General features: G+C 35.4%; 1 protein-coding gene and 1 long non-coding RNA gene across 2 annotated transcripts; one reads left to right on the top strand and one right to left on the bottom strand.

The window, feature by feature from the left end:
• Positions 1-5585: 5585 nt before the first annotated feature.
• On the top strand, positions 5586-7037 carry LOC147488726 (polygalacturonase-like). Its single transcript, XM_086574472.1, has 3 exons — positions 5586-5744; positions 6077-6127; positions 6822-7037. The coding sequence occupies exons 1-3, from the start codon at positions 5586-5588 to the stop codon at positions 7035-7037; spliced, it is 426 nt and encodes a 141-aa protein (XP_086430598.1).
• Positions 7038-16802: 9765 nt separating this feature from the next.
• On the bottom strand, positions 16803-17879 carry LOC147488725 (uncharacterized). Its single transcript, XR_015201613.1, has 2 exons — positions 17331-17879; positions 16803-17118 (listed from the first exon to the last, which is right to left on the bottom strand). It is a non-coding gene; the product is annotated as an uncharacterized LOC147488725 (long non-coding RNA).
• Between the last annotated feature and the right edge of the window lie 4403 nt (positions 17880-22282).

Genomic DNA, 22282 nt, shown 5'->3' with positions numbered 1-22282 from the left:
TAGAGATCTATCAGTGGGGTTCATGAACAAGACGTGCTACTGAAATGGAAAAGAGGAAATATTCAAAACCCCATACATGTCATAACTAGCTTCTAATGAAAAAGTTGAACGTATGAAGCGGCTAATCAACAAAACTCCCAAATTGTAATTGGCTAGGAAATATTTATGACTAACAAAACTAGGTTTCATCTGTGGGTTTACATCAAAATATATTGGTAAGAATATACTGTTAAATTGGAATACTAAACTTCATAATTTTAGTGGTTAGGTAGATCTTTTCTACACTACTATTATTTGTATTGAAATTATGCTTTTGTTCTTGATAATCTCTCTGTAATGTGAGAATGATTTTTTCAAGGACAATAAAGAAAAAGAGGAAGACAACATAAATAAAATTGGCAAGAGTCAACTATAAGCGGACAAACATGCACTGATCTTCGGAGCAGACAGCATAATCAAAAACTAAACATTGAACATGCGGCGAAAGGAACATATTGAAAGTTGAATCATGTCCTTATTACTAACACCATGAAGACACCAAACTGTGTCTTCAAATTGAAACAAAGTGCAACATTGCCTGAACTTGGTGTTTCGTGGTTTTAAAACAGACCAAGATTCCATCAGCTTCTTTGCTTACACGTAAGATCTCCTAATTTGATCTTCTGGTTCAACCAAAAATTTGACAAAGGTAAAGAGATGATAAACAACTTAAATCTACTAAAATCGAATAGCGAGTAGATAATATGAGCGAGCTATGGGATCAAATCCCAACTTTGCTTAGCTTAAAATTCATAGCCAATTATGTTTGTACTGGTCTAATATTTGGGTAGTGAGGAGGGTACGTTAGCCAGTGCGTGTGGTAGCAGCAGCCTTCCCATCAAGAATCCTAGATCAGCTCCAGCCATTGTCTTGTATACTGTCAACTCATTGTAATTATTTAACAAAAATTCCTTTTTCAATTTTCAAGTCGTCTTCCCAACTGGTCAAGGACTGGATTAATTACTTTAATCCATGCAACATTTTTGAGTCGTCTATAACCGTCTTTCATGCAACTTTAATCCATCCTTTTTCATTTTTCAAGTCATCTATAACCATTGTAATGGTCGATTTAATTCGGGTTTCCTTAAATCTCGGACCTGATATCTCGGTGAAAAAACAAATAGAAGACGCAATCTCTTATTCTCTTGGAATTCTTGCACACTCACTCCACGACCATTTCTCACACTTCCTAAATAATAGACTTCCGTTCACGCTCCAACTGTTGCACTGCTCTTCTACTCTGGTTACTTCATTTTCTTCTTAGCCCTTCCAACTATTGAGTGGTAACAGTCTATCAAATTCAGTTCTTTAATTATTTCATTGGGTTCTAATATTTGGTTTTTTAATTTGGATATCACTTCCTAAACCTGCTATTAGGCTTCAATTAAGACGTTTTTGGAAATGCAGGTTTCAGTTTGAAGAAAGTTTGAAGCAATTGCCTAAATTTCACGTTTCAATAACTCCTGGAATAACGTTAATGCTTTGGTTTACAGCGATATACTGCTTTTGGGTTCTTGGCTAGCTTATTGCAATGTTCAAACTTACGACCAATCACTAATTGGGATTACAATGAATTAATTATATGTTTTAATTGAATTACATTGGAGTAAGTTTTTTAATTTAGATAAGGTTCTCCCATTAGAAGAAAGAAATGTATAATATGAAAAAGGAATTAGTTTAGTTGAAGTGTTTGGAGTGACTTGTCAAGAGGACTAGCTCTTGCTCTTCCTTTATTGTTTGTTTGTTCCAAAACTTGTAGTGCTCGTATCTAATACCCCTGTATACATCATTTCCTCATGTGATATTTTGTTAGTGAGGCAGGAGGCTAAGACTACTGAGTATTAGTTTTGGAGCAGCAAGGGGGAGGGAGAGGGGGAGGGGGAGGGGGGTTTGTATATAATATATATCCACATAATTTAGACCTCATTTTGTTTTACAGTGAAGCCACCTTCATATCCAGATACTTCACATATAGAGGAAGTCTTTCTCAGTAATTTCTTTTACTTCAAACCATGAATATTATGGTCTTGGTTAGCAGGCCAGTAGCTTATTTTAAAAGGTAGGAGGAAGCGAAGCTTCTTGTCTGTACGCAGCATGGAGGCTACTGCTTCTGGAATGAATGAGGTAGGCCAAAAAGACTACTGCAACAACAATACAAGTCATGAGCGATAGCAAAACCAAGCTTATTGACCAAGGAAGGAAACCAAGCCGATACGATAGGTGGGCAAGGGTGACCTTGTGCTCATCCAATGCTATTGGGTCACTATACATTTTCTAATTGCTATCTATTTTTTTGTTCTCTTAATGTATTTTTCTACTTGTTATGTGTAGATTCGAGATCTCTGAACAGACAAGAATTTACATGTGAACCAACCGGTTGTTTGAAATTCTTAGTGTGTGTGTTTTCTTGATATTCTAAATTTATTTTCTTGTATTGTATCGTATCGTATCGTATTGGAGGATTTTTTTTTTGATGATTATGTTGTTGATTTGAATGGTGATTGCACCTTGTTTTCATTGCTTGCATGTGTTATTGCCTTTGGCATGAGTGTTAGATTGTGGAATCTCAATCACGCATATTGGCACTAAATGTAATAAGAAATATTAGCAATCGAGGTATATAACCATTGCTTCTAACCTAGTCTCATCCAAATGATGCCAAGGTAAATAAATTGTATGAGTAACATTCTACTATACCTTACCTGATGTGTTATGTTCTGAATGTCCAAATCGAGTTTTGCTTCTAAATGAATGTTGGTAGTCAACAAAGTATTAGACATGGGTATATCCATGTGGTGAACAATGACTACACTCACTAAGAGATATACACCATTGGTAGAAGTGCATCTAAACCCATCAACAACCAAGGCAATAGATACCTTGGCCCAGCCAATCCTTTGGCATGAACTTGATTGGTGATCATTTATTAGAAGTAACGCCTCAGTTTCTTTGTTATGTATATCGTATTGATTATTGAATGAAGATTAGATGTAGCTTAGGCAAAGTAGTGTGCTGCCTGATTGCAAAAATCTGCTCACATGTCTTTTAAATTTTCAAGTGGATCAGAATAAGAAGCTTTAAATCTATAAGTTTGATATATCTTTAAAGTTGAGCTAGGTGGGTAGGACATATAGTAACATGACAAATGCACTCTTTTTATGTGTATATATAATCGCCTTGGCTAGAGTGACATCCTTATTGTACATCCTATCAAAAAGTGCATTTCAACAATGAATTAGTGGTTGATTTTTTGTAGATATATTCTACCCACCATGGATTATATCCCTACAAAAAATTAGCTCAATCAAATATGTGGAACTTTGTCAAAAATAGTGTTTTAAGTTTGCAATTTTATCTAACGGTCTAGAAATAATTTTAAGTTTGACAAGGCTAGAAATATCGAATTGAGCTAATATTTTGTAGAGATATAATCCATGGTGGGTAGAATATATCTACAAAAAATCAGCCACTAATTCATTGTTGAAATGCACTATTTGATAGGATGTACAATAAGGATGTCACTCTAGCCAAGGCATATATATATATATATATATATATATATATATATATATATATATATATATATATATATATATATATATATATATATATATATATATATATATATATATATTTTTTTTTTTTTTAGGTCACAAATGATGTTTTTGTTTTGGGGATCACTCTTGAGCTTCATCAAGTTTTCATGCTACACCTTGAGTTGTTGTGTTTATGACAACCATATGGATTCTCTGATGAATAGTACTTTTGTTTATTTTTTATGATTATACCTTGGACTAGCTTTTCCAAAGTTTTTCATTTGGTTAGTGGGTTAATGAATTCATTGGATATATTCGTTTGTTTATATTATTTAATTTTTTTTTTGTTTTGGTTTTTGTAGGATCTTGAGATTCTATTGGCTTTCGTGGATCTAGAGTTTCCTACTATTTTCTTAGGAAAATGTTATCTACGTAACTTTATAGCTAGTTTCTTACTAGATGTAATTTTTACATTTACTCATATTCGACTTATAAAATGACATTTATATATCTAAGTAAACAAAATTGTACTCTTGAAATACTTGTGTATGTTATTAGATTGCTTTTGTTAATTAATATTGATTTTTTTGGGATACGATGGTGATGTGATTGTTTGGGAGAGATAGTATTTGAATGTTGTCATAAGTAAATGGGAACAATATAGGTATATTTTTTAAAATTCTGGGTACAAATAAACATGTCAACCAATTGCAAAACAGAGATAAGAGATTGGACATGTGACACACTGTTTAGATCATTTTGCCACGGTTTTGTGCAATATTATGTCGGTTTGTTCAATATTATTTTCACTCTTCAATTTTACTCACAACTTCAAGAATTTTTTTTATTTAATAAGTTATTAAGATCAAATCTCAAGAAGGTTTTAATTTTGTTAATTATTACTTTAGCAACTAGTATTTGAAGCAGATCTAAAAATATTGAGGTTAGTTGTCAATATTTCTTTTTCCATATGATGTATGGTACTAGTTAGTTTTTGGAGTATACTCGATCATTATGGGTATGAAATACTTAAAACAAGCAGAGAAAAAATAGTTAAAATCGATCTGTAACAGAAAAATATGTATTAATCTGTAAAACCTAACAACTAGATACTAGCCTGCCTACCAACAAAAGGCAAACAAAAACAGTTGGTCAGGTAAAAGTAGTTATAACTTAAATAACTCCTTCCTAAATTTAGCAAATTTTAAACTAGCGTGTTCTAAGTTGAGTACTGAGGATCAATATAAATTGTCGTTACTTCATGATTGTACCATTTCATATATTCCCTCCAAACTCAATTTGAAGAAAAATGGCCTTGAGCAAGAATTGTGTATATGTAATATGCTTAATTAACATGTTTGCCTGCTTACTCGCTAGCATTCACTTTCGCAAATGCAAGACATAATCCATCTCCTGCCCCGAAAGTTTATTCACCAACTACGGCTCCAGCCCCAAAAGTTGATTCACCAACTGCAACTCAAACTTCTACCGGAGATGGTTCGCTAGGAGCTTTTGACGTTACAAAGTATGGAGCTGTGGCAGATGCCAAGACCGATAGTAAATCAGTGAGTTTTATAATATCTGAATAATAAGAGAGAATTTATTATCTGGGTCTTTTTTAGTACAACTATATCTACGTGGGATAATAGTGAATTCTCTCACAAGGTTGATCCTCAAAGAGCATTCACATATATATTACCGAACTTTACAATTGTTCATGTGCTTAAAAAGCCAAATACCAAATTAAAATTAATCTAGCTTAATAGTGAGCACATTTAACAAAAAGAAATATACTTCAATACTTCACCACTAAAATTAAACACAAGCTTTTTCAATTTCTTTGTAGGCATTTCAAGCTGCCTGGACTGATGCTTGCAAGCACGCTGGGGATTCAACCTTCATTGTTCCTAGAGGAGAATTCTTAGTAGGCCCAGTGTCTTTTTGTGGGCCTTAACTTGCAATAAGTCCCCAAATGTTGAAATAAGGGGAACATTGAAGGCTCCTCCAGATATGAGTGCCTTTGAGGACTCAGCCTGGCTTGAATTCGGGGACTTGTCTTCTATTAATATCACTAGAGCTGGTACTGGAATGTTGGATGGCCATGCAGAAGCATCCTATGGACGCTCTGGTTGTCATAATGTACGAGGAAAATGCAAAAATTACCCTATTGTAAGTAAAGTTTGTATCTCTAATCATTACACCGAAACATCAAGGTGGTTGGAACACCCATTCCAAATATCATGCCACACTCAATGGCCGATTTACATCTAGGGGTAAATCATGGTAAACTGACAAACTGTTATTATTTTTCTATAAAATGACACAAAAGAAATAAAGTAAATACAAAAACACCAAAAGATCGCATAACAAAGAAGTGGTACTTCCTGGAACACTACGCCACACACCACTTCTACTAATATGTTTATGCTACTATCATCTTTATATACTAATTTTGGACTGATCCTAAGAAAGATTGTTTATCAACTACATGTGATTTGCAGACTCTGAAAATCGTCAAAGTTTCAGGAGGTATGATTAACAATATTGCATTGGTAAATAGTAAAGGCTTCCACATGAACTTCTTAATGAGCAACAACATCCTTATCCAAGATTTGAACATCACAGCCCCAAACAAAAGCCCAAATACTGATGGCATTCACATAAGTCAGTCTACAAATATCAATATAACGTCTTCTATAGTTGGTGTTGGTGATGATTGCATCACCATTGGACCAGGCAACAACAATATCTTTATCTCGAAAATAATTTGTGGACCAGGCCATGGTATTAGGCAGGGTTCACATACTCACACACGTCTTATTTAGAATAAACCTGAGTATATATTGCTTTTGCTAAAATATTGTGAAGCTTTTGAATAAAAATTATTGATATTTGGTATAATTGCAGCGTAGGAAGTTTGGGCAAGTATCCAAATGAGCAGGATGTAAGCTGGGTGCATGTACAAAATTGTAAATTAATAGGCACTGATAATGGGGGGTTAGAGTCAAGAGTTGGCCAGGATCACCCCCCAGCAAAGCTAATAATCTCACGTTTGAAGACATCATAATGACCAACGTCAAAAACCCTATTAGCATTGATCAAGAGTATTGCCCGGGGAGGGGTTGTGAAACTAATAAGGTACACCATTTCGTTAATCTGCATATATGTAATCTTTTCGAGTATATATTTATGACTAAAAGAGCTGAAATTGCCATATAACTTACTCTCTTTTTTTATCCTTTGCAGCCCTCACAAGTGAAGATTAGTGATGTTCTTTTTAAGAATATCAGAGGCACCGCAACTACTAAGTCTGAAGTTACTTTGGTGTGCAGTTCAAGTATGGCATGTGAGAACGTTGTACTTGCCAACATCGATCTTAAATATATTTTGTTAGATGGACCAGCAACTTCAACTTGCACCAACGTGAAAGGAATCTTTATTAGTGGCATGGAAAATCCATAACCTTGCTCATAAAGCCCTTCACGTTATGAATTCACCATCAATATATCAAGAGTGTGGCCCTTCTTTTTTCTCGGCACCTCTAAGAAAGATCATCGTTGGAACAGAACACCTTTGGTCCAACTCAATTAGGAAGAAAAAGTTTTGTTCCATTGAGCGTTTGCTAATACAAAATTACGAATACATATAAATAGTGGTCTTAAATGGTGGTCATGATAGTAATTAGCCACATGTATTCAAGTAGAATATATAAAGGAATAAAGAGTTTATGTTTCATTTCAATTTCCATAATTTTATCCGTCAACTTCTAGCTCATTGATTGAACATTTGAAATGCACAAGCACCGCAATCTCAATTTAGAGGGAGATAAACTGCAAAACTACTGGATTGCTATATTTATATGAAGTATTCTATTCAATTTCTTTAGAGATCTATTAGTGGGGTTCATGAACAAGACGTACTACTGGAATAGAAAAGAGGAAACATTCAAAACCCCATTACATGTCTTAACTAGCTTCTAATGAAAAAGTTGAACGTATGAGACGGCTAATTGACAAAACTCCCAAATTGTAATTGACTAGGAAATATTTATGACTAGCAAAACTAGGTTTCATCTGTGGGTTTACATCAAAATATATTGGTAAGAATATACTCTTAATTTGGAATACTGAACTTCATAATTTTAGTGGTTAGGTTTATCTTTTCTACACTACTATTATTTGTATTGAAATTATGCTTTTGTTCTTGATAATCTCTCTGTAATGTGAGAATGATTTTTTCAAGGACAATAAAGAAAAAGAGGAAAACAACATAAACAAAATTGGCAAGAGTCAAATATAAGCGAACAAACGTGCACTGATCTTCAGAGCAAAGTGAAAAGCTAAACATCGAACATGCGGCAAAAGGAACATATTGAAAGTTGAATCATGTCCTTATTACTAACACCATGAAGACACCAAACTGTGTCTTCAAATTGGAACAAAGCGTAACATTGCCTGAACTTGACGTTTCGTGGTTTTAAAACGGACCAAGATTCCATCAGATTCTTTGGTTACACGTATGATCTCCTAATTTGATCTTCTGGTTCAACCAAAAATTTGACAAAGGTAAAGTGATGATAAACAACTTAAATATACTAAAATCGAATAGCGAGTAGATATATGAGCGAGCTATGGGCTCAAATCCCAACTTTGCTTAGCTTAAAATTCATAGCCAATTTTGTTTGTACGATTCTAATATTTGGGTAGTGAGGAGGGTACGTTGGCCAATGCGTGTGGTAGCAGCAGCCTCCCCGTCAAGAATCCTAGATCATCCCCAGCCAGTGTCTTGTATACTGCCAACTAATTGTAATTTTTTAACAAAAATTCCTTTTTCAATTTTCAAGTCGTCTTCCCAACTGGTCAAGGACTGCATTAGTTACTTTAATCCAAGCAACATTTTCCAGTTGTCTATAACCGTCTTTCATGCAACTTTAATCCATCCTTTTTCATTTTTTAAGTCGTCTATAACCATTGTAATGGTCAATTTAATTCGGGTTTCCTTAAATCTCGGAGCTGATATCTCGGTGAAAAAACAAAAAGAAGACGCAATCTTTTATTCTCTTGGAATTCTTGCACACTCACTCCACGACCATTTTTCACACTTCCTGAATAGTAGACTTTCGTTCACGCTCCAACTGTTGTGCTGCTCTTCTACTCTGGTTACTTCATTTTCTTCTTAGCCCTTCCAACTATTGAGTGGTAACATTCTACCAAATTCAGTTCTTTAATCGTTTCATTGGGTTCTAATATTTGGTTTTTTTAATTTGGATATCACTTCCTAAACCTGCTATTAGGCTTCAATTAAGACGTTTTTGGAAATGCATATTTCAGATTGAAGAAAGTTTGAAGCAATTGCCTATATTTCACGTGTCAAGAACTCCTGGAATAACGTTAATGCTTTTGTTTACAACGATATATTGCTTTTGGGTTCTTGGCTAGCTTATTGCAATGTTCAAACTTACGACTATCGATCGAGATACCCAATCACTAATTGGGATTACATTGAATTAATTACATGTTTGAATTGAATTACATTGGAGTAAGTTCCCTTATTTAGATACGGTTCTCCCATTAGAAGAAATAAAGGTGTAATATGAAAAAGGAATTAGTTTAGTTGAAGTGTTTGGAGTGACTTGTCAAGAAGACTAGGGCTTGCTCTTCTTTTATTGTTTGTTTGTTCCAAAACTTGTAGTGCTCATATCTAATACCTCTGTATACATCAATGCCTCACGTGATATTTTGTTAGTGAGGCAAGGAGGCTAGGACTACTGAGTATTAGTTTCGGAGCAGCAAGGGGGAGGGGGGTTTGTATATAATATATATCCACATCATTTAGTGTTAAATTGCATGTTAATGGTGATGCTAGGAGAGTTGTGACATTGATAATTGAGATAAACCAAGAAGAAGAACAATGAAGAATAATATAGATTGATTGATTGAGAGAGAGATTGATTGATTGATTAGGGTTAGAGTGATTGTGAGTGTTTGATCTCTACCCAGAGTTACATATTTATACTAACCTATGGAGATGATAATAGAAACTACTAGATATGGATGTCCACACTTATAGAAACGTGGGACTTTACATATATGACATATTCTAATACTCCCCCTCAAGCTGGAATGCCGCATACTTGCAAATAACAGCTTGAATGGCAGAAAGAAAATATAAGAATACAGCTTCCCCTTTCGCATAGAACTGCCTTTAGTTGAAGAACTCAAACAACTGTTGAGATGAGACGTTCTGGAAAGTGAAACTGTCAATGTAGACAATGGCGTAACCTAAAAACTGAATTAGAATAGTGCAGTGATGATGTGATTGCAACCTGAGAGATGAATCTAAATAGGGCAGTGATAATGTGACTACAACACGAGAGATGAAATAGGGCAGTGATAATGTGACTGCAACTTGAGAGATCGATGAAAACTGAGTACCTGGCATCATTGTGAAATCGGGCTTATTCTGAAAAGGGCGCGGGGTGCGCTTGGAATTAGCCTAATAAGGGCGCGGGGTGCGCTCTTGCCTGACTCGAAGTCCAGGCACTTGAGGGTAAGGCGCGCTTGGAATTGGGCTAAAACGGGCGCGGGGAGCGCTCTTGCCTGAGACAATGTCCAAGCGTTTGGGTGCGGCGGCGCTTCAGAAATAGGCTAATGAGGGCGCGTGGCGCGCTCAAGGTATTTCTGCAAAAATAATAAGTTTCTGAGTATTTGGCATCACTGTGGCATAAAAGGAATCAAAACCTGAAAAGCTGAACCATCAACGACAGCAGCATATGAGAAGCTTCTCAATAAGAAGGCAAAAACAGAAAGCCGGTGAAACACCATAGAACTCAAAACCATGACATGAAAGGGAGTCAAACCCTTATAAACGAAAGAACTTATCAACCAACTAATAATTAGGAATTCTACCAAATCATATTAGTTGTGATGAGGAGAAACTTCTAAAAAATACAAAAAACTGGACCTGATATGTTTAGGCAAGGCCGCAGGTGCGCCTTGAGCAAGACTAAATCGAGCGGATGAGCCCCATGCAACAAAACTGAACAGCTAGCTAGTGCGACAGACAAAAAGGATGGTGCAGGCGCGCCTTGACGAAGGCTATTCTTAAGCGTGGCGCGCCTATAGCGAGACAGGAGGATACAGAGAGAAGGACGCGGGCGCACCTTGACAAAGGCTCATCTAGAGCGTGGGCGCGCCTATACCGAGATTTCGAAACAGAGAGATTACAAAGTCAGAGAGATTGCGGAACTTGAATGCTGACTTCGAACCATGGAGAATAATGAGACAAGAGATTGCAAAACTTTGAAAAGTGTCTTGAACATGAAGATGAACAGTACCGGTAAACAGTACCCGTGAACAGTTCTGGTGAATAGTGCCAGTGAACAGTAAATCCATCTAGAGAAAGATTGAAACTTGAATTAAGATAGAAAAACTTCTTCTTGTGAGAAAGATTGAAACTTGACTTGAATTCTGAAAATTGAAAGAAAAAAAAATTTGATTTTGATTTTGATTGTTGTTGAGGGATTCCTCTCCTAGCATACCACTAAACTTTTATTTGAATTGAACTTGACGCTCTGATACCATGTTAAATTGCATGTTAATAGTGATGCTAGGAGAATTGTGACATTAATAATTGAGAGAAACCAAGAAGAACAACAATGGAGAATAATATAGATTGATTGATTGAGAGAGAGATTGATTGATTGATTAGGGTTAGAGTCATTGTGAGTGTTTGATCTCTACTCAGAGTTACATATTTATACTAACATATGGAGATGATAATAGAAACTACTAGATATGGATGTCAACACTTATATAAACGTGGGACTTTACATATATGACATATTCTAATATTTAGACCTCATTTTGTTTTACATTGAAGCCACCTTCGTATCCAAACACTTCACATACAGAGGAAGCCTTTCTCAGTAATTTATTTTACTTCAAACCAGGAATATTATGGTCCTGGTTAGCAGGCCAGTAGCTTATTTTCAAAGGTAGGAGGAAGCGAAGCTTCTCGTCTGTAGGCAGCATGGAGGCTACTGCTTCTAGAATGAATGAGGCAGGCCGAAAAGACTACTGCAACTAGAATACAAATCTTGAGCTATAGCAAAGCCAAGCCTATTGACCAAGGAAGGAAACCAAGGCAATATGATAGGTGGGTGAGGGTGAGCTTGTGCTCATCCAACGCTATTTGGTCACTATACATTTTCTAATTGCTATCTATTTTTCTATTCTCTAAATATATTTTTCTACTTGTTACATGTAGATTCAAGATCTCTTAACATACTGAAATTTACAAGTGAACCAACCCGTTGTTTGAAATTCTTAGTATGTGTATTTTCTTGATGACCAAAAAATAGAGTGTCATTAGATATGGTTACATATACTAAGAATTAACCACATCTGGTGTACGCAACAATGAATTAAAAGTTTTTTGGCCATCAATTTTGTGAAAAATTTAGAGATGGATTGATTTTTGGATATCATACTTCTAAAGAATTGTAAAATGAGACAATGAAAATATTATTGAATCACTTAATGATTTACACAGTTCATGTTCTATTTATACAAGTGTTCCTACAGTTAGTTACAAACATAACAGATTCAGTTAGAAACCGTTATAACAAACTTTGCTGACTCATCAGTCTTCAGTTTTAGTTCTTCAATCATGCTGAGTTGTCTCTACCATTACCTTCCCTCAAGTTGAAGGGAGATTCATGTACTGAAAGCTTGAAAATTCGTTCCTAAAATCTTGTTCTTGAAAGCCCTTTTGTAAAGACATCTGTAATTTGATCTCTTGTACGTGCATACAAACTTGATATCTAATTGTTTGCTAGTGACCAATTCCTTGACCTTGCATGGAAGATAGGATTACTGGAAAGAGAAATCGCACTGACATTGTCACACCATAACACAGGTACTTCTTGTAAATGTATATGAAGGTCATCCAGAAGAATACAAAGCCAATATATCTCTGCTGTTGTATAAGCGAGTCTTCTATACTCAGACTCAGTGGAGGATCTTGAAACTTTTGTTTGCTTTTTGGCACACCAAGAGATCAAATTTGGACCAAAGTCAACACAAAAACCAGTTGTTGATCTTCTATCTGATGGGCTTCCAGCCCAATCAGCATCAGAGTATGCAGTGAGAGTAGGTGAGCCAATAGTAAAGTAAAGACCTTTATGAATTGTACCTTCCAAATATCGAAGAATTCTTTTTACTGCTGTCATGTGATGAGTAGTAGGAGTTTGCATATATTGGCACACTTGATTTACAGAGAAAGAAATATCTGGCCTGGTCCATGTAAGGTACTGCATTTCTCCAACTATAGAACGGTATTCTGAAGAATCTGAAAGTAGTTCACCATTGTAAGGATCAAGTTTGATTGAAGTAGAACATGGTGTCTGACAGACCTTTGCATCAAGCATCTTGGTTCTGCTGAGTAAGTCATATGTGTACTTCATTTGAAAGAGAAAAAGACAATTGTTGTTTCTTTTTACCTCCATTCCCAGAAAAAAAAATGAAGATGTCCAAGATCTTTCATTTCAAAAGCAAGACTCAACTATTTTATGAGAAGTTGACAATATGAATTGGAGCTGGTGGTGATAATGATATCATCCACATATACCAGAAGATATGTAATGATATTTTCATGAAGTTTAATAAACAGAGAAGGATCTGCTTTAGACAATGAGAAACCAAGATGTAGCAGTACTGTAACAAGCTCCTCATACCAAGCACAAGGTGCTTGTTTTAAGCCATATAAAGATTTCTATAACTTACAAACATGATTAGGTTTATCATAATCAATAAATCCTTTTGGTTGTCTCATATAAACTTCCTTTTTTAGATGGCCATGCAGAAAAGCATTGGTGACATCAAGTTGTCTAATGTCCCAATGTCTTTGAACAGCTATAGCAAGAATCATCCTTATTGTAGTAGGCTTAGCAACTGGACTAAAGGTTTCACTGTAATTAACTCTATAAGTTTGATGAAAACCTTTTGCAACTAACCTTGCCTTGAACTTGTCTATCTTCCCATCAGCCTTTTGTTTTATCCTGAAAACCCATTTGTTTTCCACAATGCTTTGTCCTGATGCAGGTGGTACTAAAATCCATGTTTTTGTCTTCAAGAGACCATTGAATTCAGTGGTCATTGCATCTCTCCAGTGTTTGTCTTTTACAGCTTAATTATAGGTTGTAGGTGTAGGTGGTAGATTCTGAAGTGTAATAGATAAGGCTAATGGAAAAGAATGTTTTGAGGTTATGAGTGTTTTGGGTTGAAACACACCACATTTTGATCTGGTGTTCATTGAATGAGAATTGGAATTTGATGAAATTGAAATGTCAGAGCAAGAAGAAATAGAATGAATAAGAGTAGAATTAGTTTCAGTAGGAATAGAAGATGTAGGAACACTAACAAAACTATCAGATGATTTAGTATGAGAAGGATGAGGTACTTTACTAAAAAGAGGAATAGTAAATGAAGTAGAAGTTTTGAAAGGAAAGCTTGTTTCATCAAAGACATGTCTGGATACAAAAACTTTTCTTGTAATAGGATCAAAACACCTATAACCTTTTTGAGTTAGACTATAACCAATAAAAACACAATGTTTACTCCTCATATCAAATTTATTTTTCACATATGGTCTTAGCCAAGGAAAGCAACTGCAGCCATAAGTCTTTAGAAATGAGTAATCTGGGTTATGATGAAACAATTTTTCCCAAGGGGAAATATTTTGAAGTGTAGAGGATGGTCGTTTATTGATGAGAAACACAGAGGTTTGAATGATTTCTACCCATAGTTCAATAAGTATATGGGATTAGGAAAGCAGTGTTCTGAAGACTTCTAAGAGGTGTCTATTTTTCCTCTCTACCACACCATTTTGTTTAGGTGTGTGAGAGCAAGTGAATTGATGTTTTATTCCAGACATGGTAAGCAATTGAGAAAACTTTAAACTGGTAAATTCCCCTCCACAGTCAATTCTAATGCATTTTATTTTATCACTGAGTTGTTTTTCAATAAAAGTTTTGTATTCAACAAACACTTGGAAGAAGTCTGATTTAGAAGCAATGGGATAAAGCCAACAGTACCTTGTATAACCATCAACAATTGTTACAAAATATCAAAATCCACTAACAGATAAAATTGGAGCAGGACCCCATAAGTCAATATGTAACATATGCAGAGGAGATACACTTTTACAAACAGATGATTGAAAAGGTAATTTGTGACTTTTTCCTAATTGACAGTCATGACATAGAGATAAACTTCTACCGGAGTCTTGAGCAGTAGCTTGTTGGTTTGAAGAACTTTTAACAAAGTTCATTTGAGTTGATGACCCAGTCTATTGTGCCAAGTTGATTGAGTAGCTTTTGAAGTGAAGAAAGCAACTGGAGGAGACTTGGTGATGATTTGAAATGGAAATAGATAGAGTCCATTGTCAGTTTTACCTCAGAGAAGAATCCTCTTCCCGATGCATTGTCCTTCACAAAAAATCCATATGCATCAAAGATTAAGGAACACTTGTTATCTTTCACAAACTTATTCACTGATAGGAGGTTATGTGTCATTTTTGGACAATGAAGAATATGATTCATGGTGAACATAGAATTAGAGTTTTTAGGCATAATCATAGATGAACCAGTATGTAAAATAGATATACCTTGACCATTGCCCACCATTACTTTCTCTTTTCCTTTGTAATCATCCTGAAGAGAGAGATTTGAAATGTCAGGTGTCACATGATGTGATGCACCTGTATCAACATACCAGTTTGTAGGAGCATTTGAAGATGATGCCTAATTGACATAAGGATTCTCAAATGATGATGGAATAGAGTTGAAAGAATATCCTTGAGACTATGGTGCATTAGCTAAAGTTGAAGCATATGAAGCTGATGGTGAAGAGTTGTTGTAGTTTTTTGAATTAGTGATTTGAGCCAACATAGCAAGTTTGGCTGGTGGAATCTTGCCTTGATAGTTATGAGACATTCTATAATGACAGTCAATCCCCAAATGGCCAGTTTTACCACAAATCTGACACACAGGTCTATTGCTATGCTGAAATCCACCACCATTCTGATATCCACCGCCATTCTGATAACCACTATTATTCTGATAACCACCACTATTCTGATAACCACCACCTCTACCAACATTATTATAATTTGCTCTGCCTCTCCCTCTATTGGCATTGTAATTGGGATTGTAGTTGTTTCCTTTGTAGTTTCCACGACTAGTATTACCACGTCCACAATTTGAGTTGTAGTTATGATTTGAATCCCTCATTGAAGCAAATGCGTGAAAAGTTTGTTCACTGACCAAAATGGTTTTATGCATTTCTTCTATGTTTATTTCTTCACTCATAAGCAAACTATACAACTCATCATATGAAACTTCTTCTCTCCTAACTCTTATAGATGTTGCAAATGGTGCATAATCACTTGACAAACCTCTCAATATATGAAAAACAACATCTTGACCAGATAAAGGATTACCTGCAGCTGTAAATGCGCCAGACACTGTTTTAATTGTGTGAAGATATTGAGCCATGGTTTGATTTCCCTTCTTGATTGATTGCAACTGATTCTTCAATTGATTGATGTGAGATCGAGAGATAGTAGCAAAATGTCTTTCTAGCATAATCCAAATATCCATTGAAGTAGGCATGCCAACAACATAGGCAAGTAAGTCAGGATATATAGTGGCATTTAGCCAAATGAGAAGTGTTTGATCTCTTTTTATCCATTCTTGAGTACTCAAATTTCCTCTTTCATCTGTGAGAAATTGAGGAGGACATGGTTCTTAACCAGTAACCAAATTGAGAAGATTGAAGCTTGGTAGAATAGGCAAAAAGATTGATTTCCAGAGAATATAATTATCTTTGTTAAGTTTGATTTGAACCAGATTCGTGATATTCTGTATTGCAAGATTTGGTGAATTTGACGAATTTGTCATCAAAGAAGATGAATTTGTTGTTGTTGTTTCAATATTGATAGGTATTTGATTGAGGTTGTTTGATTGATTTGTAGTTTTAGGTGGTGCCATTTTTGTTTTGATTGAAGTTTTGATGTTGGTTTTGAAGCTTTTGAAGAAGGTTTAATGGCGGATTTGAAGGTTTGATTGAAGGTTTAATGGCAGAATTGAAGCTTTCAGCTTATTGGATCAAGAAATAGATTACAATCGTTTGGTGTAATGCTCTGATACCATAAAGAATTGTGAAATGAGACAATGAAAATATTATTGAATCACTTAATGATTTACACAGTTCATGTTCTATTTATACAAGTGTTCCTACAATTAGTTACAGACATAACAGATTCAGTTAGAAACTGTTATAACAAATTTTGCTGACTCTGCAGTCTTCAGTTTCAATTCTTCAGTCATGCTGAGTTGTCTCTACCATTAACTTCGTCATGAAAAGGTTGTAACGCAACAATTTTAACCACATTCAGTGCCATATTTTTTACTCCAACAATCGTTCCCGCATTTCCTTCGTGCACCAAAGTAAGAAAATTTTATTTGGCACAATGGTACACACTAAAATGTCAACAGGAACAAACAACACAGGAACCAAAATTCAGCCTAATTTCGACATAGGCCAATTAACTTAAACTTTGTGCGTAAGTGGTTCTAAACTATTCGTAGCCATGCTGGAACCATTAACATAAAATGCAAAACTTCAAGAACGGGAAAAAAAAGGGGAAATAACTTGGAGTAGCGCATCAAAGATCTTGTACAGTTCTACTAACCTTCTCGTATATCATTTATCACAAAAATTCTGTATAAGATCCATAGAAAATACACATGTTGACTCCAGAAATTAGCTAGAACACTCGACCGGTTTGATTTTCCCACAAACCGACTGCTCGAACCACACAAGCGGAACCAGCCACGATTAAGGCAGCAAAAACCGTAGGAACAAAGAAATCGATACTAGACCTTTTAAGGAGTTGAGCTGGAAAACATAAGACCTCTCCAGGAAGATCTAAAGGCACCCTAACGTAACCATCAATTTTACACATTTGTGAGAATGAGGATGAGGGCGACACGGCATTTACAAACGCAATCTCAGGTGAAAATGAAGCAAAAGCCACAGTTACTGTTAACATTACCGACCACATTGCTGTGTACACTAGTATAGATCGGTCAGCATTGATTCGACGTAAAACCAAGGGTACAAAACAGAATGGCATTTCCATATGAACATATGAATAATGTAAGTGGGTTATTATGCTGTCTTGGTTGAGGTTTAAAGAGAGAAAAGAGAAAGCAAAAATCAGGACTTAGCAAGCTAGTTTGGTGGGAATGTAGTTTGAGTTGGTGATCAAAAAAGAAGGAAATGGAGGTGGGGGTGGAAGGACTCGTGTTGAGTAAACAATACGAATAAGTCATGGTCTATTTATGTGGTGGCAGTTACTGCTTGCAGTTTGCAGTTTGCATAACGATTACTTCGTGAAGCGAATTTCCCTCTCCGGCTTGTTACACACTTGCGCAATGAGGCCCAATTCACTGATCCAGCCCAAGCCAAATCCAAACTTTCAGCCATTCTCAGGAGACAGTGGGTTGGACTTTAAGCCCCGGATTTTCGATCTGGCCCATAGAATAAAGGCCCCCATGTCCATTAAGTAAGTGGTCAATGACATTCCGACGTTTTAAGTTTGCAAGCCTCTGGATTTCGACATTTAAGTTTGATCATTGATCCATCTCTACACTATATGATAGCCGGGTCTTTAGGTAGCATTCTTATCAACCGAACAATGTATTTTTAATCTCTCTATTTTAAGATTTTATAACCACCTCCTTTAATTATTCTAATCAACTCCCTCTTTTTTAAACAATTTACAAAAAACTCCTATGATAGCTGGGTCTTTAGGTAGCGCTCTTATCAACCGAACAATGTATTTTTAATTTCTCTATTTTAAGATTTTAGAACCACCTCCTTTAATTATTCTAATCAACTCCCTCTTTTTTAAAGAATTTACAAAATACTCCCTCACTTTAGTGAAATTAGAATTTAAAATAATTTAGCTTCACATTATTTAAAATAATTTAGAAAACCTCCTTTAACCCCTCCTAATGTTTTTATATTATTTTTTAGATTAGAACTAGAATTCAAAAAATCATATTATCCGAGAGATGTTAAAGTCCCTGTTGAAACGTCGGCTGTGACGGCTGACAATTGTGATATTCATGTCTGACACCCATTCTGTTAACCGTATGAACGTTGCCTGTACGACCCACATCTGGGAGCAAATGACCAATAGATATAAATCAATAACAGTAATACTGCTCATAAGTCTGCAATGTAACTAGGTCAAAAGCTACTAGCCAACTCCAATCAACATTTCTTTCGATGACTTTATATAAGGTCATGTCCTTAGCCTCTGATACATGGGCAGGCGGATCAGGGGGGATACCAAAACATGGTGTGAGCTAGCTGCCTGTAACATATATCCCCTAAATAGCACTACATATCGCTCCCGCAAGTGAATACCATCCTCCTATGATAAATGAATTATGTATATCTCAGAGTCATTCGCGTCGACGTGCACAAATGTCCGTGCCATCAAGGTCTCCAAACAATAGAAGCCTGTGTGCTAAGCTCGTTCTGGGTTCAGACATAATTTATGTTATGACTGATCTCACTGGTCAGACGAGCTCGACGAGGTCCGTGCCAAACCCTGAGCCTAAGCCTCTCATCAGTACGGTGTACTCTATGAGGATAGGATTTGCAGCACAAAAATACTCATAAAACCATATCTCTAAGAGAATGACAAACCCTCCAACTCATGCAATTCAGGATTTTCTGGTGCCTCTTAAAGACCCGGCTATCATATATGGTGCTACGCATCAGTGTTTTTTCAAATCTTTAAACCTGTCGCTCTAACATCTCTCTGATAGTATGATTTTTTGAATTCTAGTTATAATCTAAAAAATAATATAAAAACATTAGGAGGGGTTGAATATAATTTGAGTGACGTGAATGAGATTTTCTAAATTATTTTAAATAATATGAAGCTAATTCTAATTTCAAAAAAATGAGAGAGTTTTTGGTAAATTGTTTAAAAAGGAGGGAGCTGATTAGAATAATTAAGGAGATAGTTCTAAAATCATAAAATAGAGAGATTACAAATACACAGTATAGCCGGGTCTTTAGGTAGCATTCTTATCAACCGAACAATGTATTTTTAATCTCTCTATTTTAAGATTTTAGAACCACCTCCTTTAATTATTCTAATCAACTCCCTCTTTTTTAAACAATTTACAAAAAACTCCTATGATAGCTGGGTCTTTAGGTAGCGCTCTTATCAACCGAACAATGTATTTTTAATTTCTCTATTTTAAGATTTTAGAACCACCTCCTTTAATTATTCTAATCAACTCCCTCTTTTTTAAAGAATTTACAAAATACTCCCTCACTTTAGTGAAATTAGAATTTAAAATAATTTAGCTTCACATTATTTAAAATAATTTAGAAAACCTCCTTCAACCCCTCCTAATGTTTTTATATTATTTTTTAGATTAGAACTAGAATTCAAAAAATCATATTATCCGAGAGATGTTAAAGTGACAGGTTTAAAGACTTGAAAAAACATCGATGCCTAGCACGGTTTGCATACTTGTTTAATTTAATGCTACCAAAGGATTGTCAAAATTTTGATTTTGACATTGATCCAATCACAAATCACAAATCACAAATTCACAATGTCAAGGACAAGTTCAACTAGGGTTTGGTTTAAGGTGAGGACCAGACTTAATCCGATATATAGAAAACTAGTACAGTAGTACTCCATGCTTTGAGACGTTTGAGTACTTTCCAATACTGTACAATATATTTCTTTTCTCGCTTTATTAGAATATGTCAGTATTAGAATATATCATATATGTAAAGTCTCACATTTCTATAAGTGTGGACATTCATATCTAGTAGTTTTCATTCTCATGTTTTGGGTTACTTCACACCCAAGATAGGTTAGTATAAATATGTAACTTTCAGAAAACTCAATCACTCTAACCCTAATCAATCTCTCTCTCTCAATCAATCTATATTCTCCATTGTTCTTCTTCTTGGTTTCTCTCAATATATCAATGTCACAACTCTCCTAGCATCATCACCACTAACATGCAATTTAACACGCTTTGACATTAATATACATTTTGTTTACATTAATGTACTTCAATCCTACTTAGCAAAAAAACCAAGCATATCAAGATTATGACAGAACGATTATGTAAAAAGATTCAAAAATTCTATTGAACAAACAACTTTGAACAAACAATTGTGAACAAACTGACGTGGCAGTGAGACATTCATGTTGTAATGGGAGTTGACAGTGCGATATAATAGTGCAACACCCATGCTGTAGAGGTAAATAGTAGGATTTGATAGGGCAACACCCATGTTGTAGAGGTATATGAACAAACAACTTTGAACAAACTATTCTGAACAAATTGACGTGGTAATGCAACATTCATGTTGCAGTGTCAATTACCATTGCCATATGGATATTGTAGTGTCAGCTCTCATTGCTATGTTGCACTGCTTACTTATGCAATATGAATGTTGCACTATCAAATCTCACTGCAACATGAATGTTGCACTGTCAAATCACACTATTTACCTCTGCAACATGGGTGTTGCATTATCAAATCTCACTGCAACATGAATATTGCACTATCGAATCCCACTGTTTACCTCTACAACATGGGTGTTACACTATCAAATCTAACTCTGCAACATGTATGTTGCACTATCAAATCCTACTATTTACCTCTGCAACATGGGTGTTACACTATCATATCGCATTGTCAACTCCCACTGCGACATGAATGTTGTACTACCACGTCAATTTGTTCAAGTCATGTTGCCCTATCAAATAGCACTGCAACATGACTGTTGCACTGTCAACTCCCACTGCAACATGAATGTTGCACTGCCACGTCAGTTTGTTCACAATTGTTTGTTCATATAGAATTTTTGATAGCGGGCGGAAACAACACTCTTAATAAGAGGATTTTTCTCCATCCTAAAAGCATCAAATACATTATTTATGAGTAAGAAGAAAGAATTTTTCTAAACCAAGTCAATGTGTCATATAATTAGATTTTTAATTTTCTGAATTCTCCCTTGATTGTATTGTGCTTCTCATCAGTTTTACATAAATACACTTCGATTCATGATATCATTTTTAACAATCATATCAGAGATAATCCTGCTGAATATTATGTTCTAAAGCATTTCTGGAATCAGCAGGTCGCAACGCATTTGTGTCGGTCTTTAGATTCAACAAATTTTGATAGGCTATATATAGGACCTTGCATATACCTACTATTGTTCAACTTCCCAAACTTTGGCTGAAAGTAAGAATTGTAGTTCTGCATATCGATGCACAAGCCAGTTCGGCCATTGTCCTCGGTCAGTCTTGCCTTTGATGATATATTCTGAATAAGATTGTTTGGAAACTCATTGGCAAGAGAAGATCCAACATGAGAAATATCATTCATGGAAGTCCTCTGCTTACCCTGATGAAGCTTTGATAGGATAGGGCGCCCAGACGAGTCGACGCCATCTGTTTTTGTTTCATCACTAGAGACTTCTTCACGGTTAGTTTTTGTATAAGCAAACTTAGTAATTAATTGGATATCATATAGAAAAAACTCTGTAGGAGAAAAGGTTGAAGCTATTTATTGCTTTCTTGAA

Source organism: Coptis chinensis, chromosome 7, assembly GCF_015680905.1.
Source record: "Coptis chinensis isolate HL-2020 chromosome 7, ASM1568090v1, whole genome shotgun sequence".
NCBI classification, from domain to species: domain Eukaryota; kingdom Viridiplantae; phylum Streptophyta; class Magnoliopsida; order Ranunculales; family Ranunculaceae; genus Coptis; species Coptis chinensis.
The sequence above is the reverse complement of the archived record's forward strand: the minus strand, read 5'-3'. Positions and strand labels throughout refer to the sequence as shown.